Here is a 7500-nt window from a genome sequence, read left to right as displayed (position 1 = left end):
TGCTGCACTGTGTACATTTAAAGGTATATATGTGATATAAAGTCTCCTCCCAAGAGGTTCCCTATCTCCCTCTGACACTTGAATATTACTGACAACGAGCCACTGGTGAGTTTTATCGAGTCCTGTCTGAAACGGGACGTCAAGCGGTCCTGGCTGGTGAGATCGATCTACGTGTGCTATCTCTGTTGAACTGAATGACGAGTTGCTGATGTGTGAATAACTGAAAAGTTTGGATTTTATTTTTGTTTATTTTACATTTTTATATTCAATTGTCCGAGGTTTGGATTTCCAGCTCGTTAAATGTATGAAGAGGGAAGCAAGTAATGAGAAGTGATAACTGGCCCTCCCCAAAGCCCTTGGTCGGTGATCAGTCCTCTGTTTATATCCTTTATTTAATGCAGTGATTGCCAAAAATGCCTCCACTAACAACTAATACTGTACGCACAATCACCCCAATGTACCAAAAGAGTATAATTATTTGTTTACAATTCCCATCTTCCTGGTTTAAATTGTCTTTTGGTGTTTGCAGAACCTGTAGAAGCAGAACATAGAAGCAGAACCTGTAGAAGCAGAACACATAGAAGCAGAACACACAGAAGCGGTTCCTCTCCATCAGTCTGTGTTCAGGGCTCTAAACGTGACCGATGAGACGTGAGCGCCCATATCGTTGTTTGTCCTCAGCTGTGATGTTTCCAGTGAGCGATTTGTCGTTTGGAGATTAAATAAAGTCATATTACTAATGGGACTGATCTCATCAGAAATAGATTCATTAATCCAACATGACCAGCTTTAGTGATTGTCCTGTAATCTAATGGTTAAACATTAAGTTCCAACCAGAGTTTCCCTGCAGTGTCATCGCTTGTCAGGTTCACCGTGAGATTAACGCACTTGCAATATACATGTTACAATAATTAATAAAGATTACATTATATTTATGAGTTGTGTGTTGATTTTTTTTATGTTCTCCGAAATACAGTCCTTCACACAAACAGCCCTTTATCAGAAGCCTTTGGGTTGAATTTAGTACAACATGAACTAGGGTTCATATATTATACGCTTGTGGAATTCTCCCTGATGGACTTGTTTGTTTTGGTTTGTATGAGCAATAATAAGTATTCCTACTCTAGGAATTCTTGCAGTAATTAGTTATTACTACTAGTAATAAGTATTACTACTCTTGTAATAACTAGTATTACTACTACTGGTAATAAGTTACGTATTACTACTCAGTAGTAATAAGCATTTGTCACTCAGTAAAAGTAAGAACCAGGTACTCATGTAACGGGTACTCAGTAGTAATACTGTGACGTCATACAAGCTGCACTGTGCCTTTAAATTAGCGACGTGCCGTAAAGTGATGCGGTGTGGTTGTTGAGTTGAACAGTCACGTGTAGAGATGAATCTATAAAAAGAATGCATCGCAAGATATGTAGCCACTTACCTACACAATCGAGGATATCTGCATTTTATTTGTAATCCGTTAAGAAAATGCTACCGTGAAAAAAGGAACAATATGTCAGGTTGAGATTAGTGGAGATAAAGTGACAGTTCTGATGACGTTAATAGCACATTGAGATTATGTCTAAACGTTTTTCCTATTAGGGATGGCAACCAGTCATCAATTAACTCGACTGTGGACCTAGAACCCCTCTGGTTGTCCTCAGTGTCTTAGTGTGTAACTTAGTGAAGTGATCGCTTAGTTTGTGTAATTCAGTGAACACCATGTTCGTGTTGGTGGAGATGGTCGACACCGTCCGCATTCCTCCCTGGAACTTCCAGAAGAAGCTGAACGACGCGATCACTGAAGAACTGAACAAGAAGCTGGCCAACAAGGTGAGGATCGGGTGCCAGCCATGGTCTGCACTGAACCAAACTGAATGTTATTCTCATTGACTCTGCGCTTGATAATCCACTGACGTGTCGTCATAGATCTGCTCTGCTTCTCTCCCCAGGTTGTGTATAAGGTGGGCCTGTGCGTCTGTCTGTACGACATCACCAAACTGGACGACTCGTACATCTTCCCCGGCGACGGGGCGTCCCACACTAAAGGTGACCCTAGAGGCGCTGTGGCAGAGCCAGGGTAGCATTCACTGATGAGGGCGGTTTCCAGGCTGCATTATTGTGCTATTCAGTGCATAAGCTTTTGTAAACCATTTATTTGTGAGTGATTATACTACAGACATGTGTTCATTTGTAACAGTTGTATCCACACAGAGTAGGCCAGCTTTAGGAAGAGTCGGCCTGGGTCGGTAACGCCCAATAAACGCTCTCCTGTCTCTCCTGTCTCTCCTGTCTCTCCTGTCTCTCCTCTCTCCTGTCTCTCCTGTCTCTCCTCTCTCGTGTCTCTCCTGTCTCTCCTGTCTCTCCTGTCTCCTGTCTCTCCTGTCTCCTGTCTCTCCTCTCCCCTGTCTCTCCTGTCTCCTGTCTCTCCTGTCTCCTGTCTGTCAGTGGACTTCAGGTACGTCGTGTTCCATCCTTTCCTGGACGAGATCCTGGTGGGGAAGATCAAGTACTGCAGCCAGGAGGGGGTCTACGGTGAGCCGGGGGGGGGCACCTCTGGGGAGATTAGGCTGCGTTACTAAAGTGTGTGTTGTTAAACTGCTGCCTCGCGCTGGGCTGAACCCCCCCCCCCCCAGTACCGTACCCTCACCGCTGCGCTCTGCTCCACAGTGACCATGGGCTTCTTTGACGACGTCCTCATCCCTCCAGAGTCGCTGCAGCAGCCCGCCAAGTTGTATCCTGAGGTTTCAGTTCACCTCCTGGTTCAGTGTGAAGTCGCTGCCTCCTTGTGAGTCACTCTGGACCAAAGTGTCCTAGAGGAGAGCTTCTCAACCCCTGGGGATAACCAATGATTATCAGTAAGTGAGCAATGATTGGCTGTTCTAAACCTGCGCTTGACTTTTGCGGTGACCAATCAGAATACAGAGTTTTCATTCTCAACAAATCACTCTGAAAACGGATTGAATACGGACACCCACTTAATTAGACCTTCATGTTAATCATGTGATTAAAGTTCTAGGTCCTCTGGGTACACAGAACTTTACACATAGGCTTAGGGTCACGGGTCAGGGGTCTAGACAGGTCCTAGACCTGTTAGAGGGGGCGGCCCCGTTAGGGGGGGGTCCTAGCCCCGTTAGAGGGGGGGTCCTAGCCCCGTTAGAGGGGGGGTCCTAGCCCCGTTAGGGGGGGGTCCTAGCCCCGTTAGAGGGGGGGTCCTAGCCCCGTTAGAGGGGGGTCCTAGCCCCGTTAGGGGGGGGGTCCTAGCCCCGTTAGGGGGGGGTCCTAGCCCCGGAGTCGTCCACGGCGTTGTGAGCGTTCCTGAGCGGCGCTCCAGTGACGAGACGGAGCAGGTGTGGCTCTGGGAGTACGAGACGGACGAGGGCGCCCACGACCTCTACATGGACCAGGGCGAGGAGATCCGCTTCCGGGTCACCGACGAGGTCTTCCTGGACACCTCGCCGTCAGGCCCCGCCCCCGCCACCGTGGACACGCCCACGGGGCCCGGCCAGCCCAAACCGCCCACGCCCGAGGAGAGCGGGCAGAAGAAGGAGGCGCCGTACACGCTGATAGTAAGGAGCCACCTTCCTTCAGTTAAAGGGGTAGTATCAGGTTAAAGGGGTAGTATCAGGTTAAAGGGGTAGTATCAGGTTAAAGGGGTAGTATCAGGTTAAAGGGGTAGTATCAGGTTAAAGGGGTAGTATCAGGTTAAAGGGGTAGTATCAGGTTAAAGGGGTAGTATCAGGTTAAAGGGGTAGTCGTACACGCTGATAGTAAGGACCCACCTTCCTTCAGGGCGTTTAGCAGACGCCTTTATCCAGAGCGACTTACAATAGGTCACTGTTAAAGGGGTAGTATCAGGTTAAAGGGGTAGTATCAGGTTAAAGGGGTAGTATCAGGTTAAAGGGGTAGTATCATGTTAAAGGGGTAGTATCAGGTTAAAGGGGTAGTATCAGGTTAAAGGGGTAGTATCAGGTTAAAGGGGTAGTATCAGGTTAAAGGGGTAGTATCAGGTTAAAGGGGTAGTATCAGGTTAAAGGGGTAGTATCAGGTTAAAGGGGTAGTATCAGGTTAAAGGGGTAGTATCAGGTTAAAGGGGTAGTATCAGGTTAAAGGGGTAGTATCAGGTTAAAGGGGTAGTCGTACACGCTGATAGTAAGGACCCACCTTCCTTCAGGGCGTTTAGCAGACGCCTTTATCCAGAGCGACTTACAATAGGTCACTGTTAAAGGGGTAGTATCAGGTTAAAGGTGTAGTATCAGGTTAAAGGGGTAGTATCAGGTTAAAGGTGTACTATGTTAAAGGGGTAGTATCAGGTTAAAGGGGTAGTATCAGGTTAAAGGGGTAGTATCAGGTTAAAGGGGTAGTATCAGGTTAAAGGGGTACTATGTTAAAGGGGTAGTATCAGGTTAAAGGGGTAGTATCAGGTTAAAGGGGTAGTATCAGGTTAAAGGTGTACTATGTTAAAGGGGTAGTATCAGGTTAAAGGGGTACTATGTTAAAGGGGTAGTATCAGGTTAAAGGGGTAGTATCAGGTTAAAGGGGTAGTATCAGGTTAAAGGGGTAGTATCAGGTTAAAGGGGTAGTATCAGGTTAAAGGGGTAGTATCAGGTTAAAGGTGTACTATGTTAAAGGGGTAGTATCAGGTTAAAGGGGTAGTATCAGGTTAAAGGGGTAGTATCAGGTTAAAGGGGTAGTATCAGGTTAAAGGGGTAGTATCAGGTTAAAGGTGTACTATGTTAAAGGGGTAGTATCAGGTTAAAGGGGTACTATGTTAAAGGGGTAGTATCAGGTTAAAGGGGTAGTATCAGGTTAAAGGGGTAGTATCAGGTTAAAGGGGTAGTATCAGGTTAAAGGGGTAGTATCAGGTTAAAGGGGTAGTATCAGGTTAAAGGGGTAGTATCAGGTTAAAGGTGTACTATGTTAAAGGGGTAGTATCAGGTTAAAGGGGTAGTATCAGGTTAAAGGGGTAGTATCAGGTTAAAGGGGTAGTATCAGGTTAAAGGGGTAGTATCAGGTTAAAGGGGTAGTATCAGGTTAAAGGGGTAGTATCAGGTTAAAGGGGTAGTATCAGGTTAAAGGTGTACTATGTTAAAGGGGTAGTATTAGGTTAAAGGGGTAGTATCAGGTTAAAGGGGTAGTATCATGTTAAAGGGGTAGTATCAGGTTAAAGGGGTAGTATCAGGTTAAAGGGGTAGTATCAGGTTAAAGGTGTACTATGTTAAAGGGGTAGTATCAGGTTAAAGGGGTAGTATCAGGTTAAAGGGGTAGTATCAGGTTAAAGGTGTACTATGTTAAAGGGGTAGTATCAGGTTAAAGGGGTAGTATCATGTTAAAGGGGTAGTATCATGTTAAAGGGGTAGTATCAGGTTAAGGGGTAGTATCAGGTTAAAGGTGTAGTATCAGGTTAAAGGGGTAGTATCATGTTAAAGTGGTAGTATCAGGTTAAAGGGGTAGTATCAGGTTAAAGGGGTAGTATCAGGTTAAAGGTGTACTATGTTAAAGGGGTAGTATCATGTTAAAGGGGTAGTATCATGTTAAAGGGGTAGTATCATGTTAAAGGGGTAGTATCAGGTTAAAGGGGTAGTATCAGGTTAAAGGGGTAGTATCAGGTTAAAGGGGTAGTATCAGGTTAAAGGGGTAGTATCAGGTTAAAGGGGTTGTATCAGGTTAAAGGGGTAGTATCAGGTTAAAGGGGTAGTATCAGGTTAAAGGGGTAGTATCAGGTTAAATGGGTAGTATCAGGTTAAAGGTGTACTATGTTAAAGGGGTAGTATCAGGTTAAAGGGGTAGTATCAGGTTAAAGGGGTAGTATCAGGTTAAAGGGGTAGTATCATGTTAAAGGGGTAGTATCATGTTAAAGGGGTAGTATCATGTTAAAGGGGTAGTATCATGTTAAAGGGGTAGTATCATGTTAAAGGGGTAGTATCAGGTTAAAGGGGTACTATGTTAAAGGGGTAGTATCAGGTTAAAGGGGTAGTATCAGGTTAAAGGGGTAGTATCAGGTTAAAGGGGTAGTATCAGGTTAAAGGGGTTGTATCAGGTTAAAGGGGTAGTATCAGGTTAAAGGGGTAGTATCATGTTAAAGGGGTAGTATCAGGTTAAAGGGGTAGTAACAGTAAGGTGGTCTAGCGCAGAGTGTGTGTTCTGTTTCAGGGAACCATCTGTGAGCCGGGGCTGGGACTCTTGTCGTGGTGGAACAACTAAGAACCAGAACTCAAATTACACGTGGAGAGATCCCTGGACCCTGTGGAGAACCGGAGGAGTGCTATCGGCCAAGCCGACCGGTTGACCTAGCGGTGGATGTGTGGGGGGGGGGGGGGGGGAGGGGCTGGACCAGAGCCAGACGCAGCGTCCAATCAACTGGCTCTGGGTCGATGGACAGGAGCCAATGAGCACCTCTCATCAAGGTCATGGTGGAGGCCAACGGAAGAGACGTGAACAGGGTTGGACCGTGTGCTGCGGTGCGTTCAGAGACAGGAACACCACAGAGGCCTGATGAGCAGAACGCTGAAGGATATTAAGGTCATTAAGGAGGCTGCTTTAGGTGGACCGCGCTGCTGAGGGGACCGGCCTTAATGTTAAAACAACTCAAATAAATACCATCATCTGAAACTACAGAAATGTGTTTTTATTCTTATAACATCATCCTTACTTGAAGTATATTCCTACACAAAAGCTAGGACTACTTTTTGTGCAGAAGCAGTGATAAGTCGGTTTACGAGGCCAGGAAGATGACTGATTGACACATTTATATTTTATGACAACTGGTCGAAATGTCCCTTTATGTACAATGATGTAAATATCATGAATCATGATATTTAAACGTGTCCATATTTGGATAGGGATCTTCAGAGTGAGCTATTTACTTTTGTTTTAGAGAAATTGTTTTCTCCTTCCAATAGAAAAAAACGGGTTTAATAGTCCACACACCGCTCCATCATGATTTCCATCGTTTTAAACACGTGTGTGACTCTGGACAGATCGACGCCCCGTATTGTTATCAGCAGACCAACCCAATCCATCATCCGTCTCAACACCATCGCATCGTCTCCTCCGTGCACCTGCGCGCGAACGCACGCTGGCCCACGTGCACGAGCGTCGGATTTCTACAAACAGCGCCTCGTGTGCACGCGCGTGGGGTTTCTACACACAGCCCGTCACGTGCACGCGCCTCGGGTTTCTACACACAGCGCGTCGCATCACGCCATCGGAGTCTCCGCCAGCTGCGCAGCCTCACTCCCTAACATCAGGGCATCCTCTGCTCTACGCGGATTTATCTTTATTTAATTCATTAAGTTATATAATACGGGAGTCCGGGACGAAGCGAGCCTTCGAACTACTGAATCTCCGGATCCGGTGAGTAACATTTCAACCCGCTTTGATTCACTGGAGCCCCCGACAGACGGCTATTGTCTGGACGGGTCTGCTGCTGGTTCTAATGTTCCGGTAGATCCCCGGTTCTACTCCGAGCTGTCGGGACCCGCCGTCCCGCTGCGGTCC

The 7500-nt window shown here is 46.3% G+C and overlaps 2 protein-coding genes across 2 annotated transcripts in view; both read left to right on the top strand.

Annotated features, from left to right (window-relative positions):
• Nucleotides 1-1391: 1391 nt before the first annotated feature.
• Nucleotides 1392-6294, top strand: polr3h (polymerase (RNA) III (DNA directed) polypeptide H). Its single transcript, XM_079745816.1, has 6 exons — nucleotides 1392-1833; nucleotides 1953-2049; nucleotides 2449-2535; nucleotides 2671-2734; nucleotides 3335-3569; nucleotides 6154-6294. The coding sequence occupies exons 1-6, from the start codon at nucleotides 1723-1725 to the stop codon at nucleotides 6202-6204; spliced, it is 645 nt and encodes a 214-aa protein (XP_079601942.1). The 5' UTR covers nucleotides 1392-1722; the 3' UTR covers nucleotides 6205-6294.
• A 954-nt stretch (nucleotides 6295-7248) lies between these two features.
• Nucleotides 7249-7500, top strand: part of csdc2b (cold shock domain containing C2, RNA binding b) — a gene marked incomplete at its 3' end in the record, with an annotated part of 4431 nt that continues 4179 nt past the window's right edge. Inside the window, exon 1 of the mRNA XM_079745917.1 lies at nucleotides 7249-7356. The remainder of the gene's footprint in view (nucleotides 7357-7500) is intronic.

The sequence above is a fragment of the Pollachius pollachius genome (assembly GCF_949987615.1).
Source record: "Pollachius pollachius genome assembly, chromosome: 11".
Taxonomy (NCBI): Eukaryota; Metazoa; Chordata; class Actinopteri; order Gadiformes; family Gadidae; genus Pollachius; species Pollachius pollachius.
Note: the sequence above shows the minus strand (reverse complement) of the source record. Positions and strands in the feature narration are given on the sequence as shown.

Bases quoted from the DNA above. Each gene is read 5' to 3' on its own strand.
- polr3h (XM_079745816.1), top strand. From the start codon at position 1,723: ATGTTCGTGTTGGTGGAGATGGTCGACACCGTCCGCATTCCTCCCTGG. The intron at 1,834-1,952 runs GTGAGGATCGGG...TTCTCTCCCCAG, and splicing joins ACAAGAAGCTGGCCAACAAG to GTTGTGTATAAGGTGGGCCT. The intron at 2,050-2,448 runs GTGACCCTAGAG...CCTGTCTGTCAG, and splicing joins CGGGGCGTCCCACACTAAAG to TGGACTTCAGGTACGTCGTG.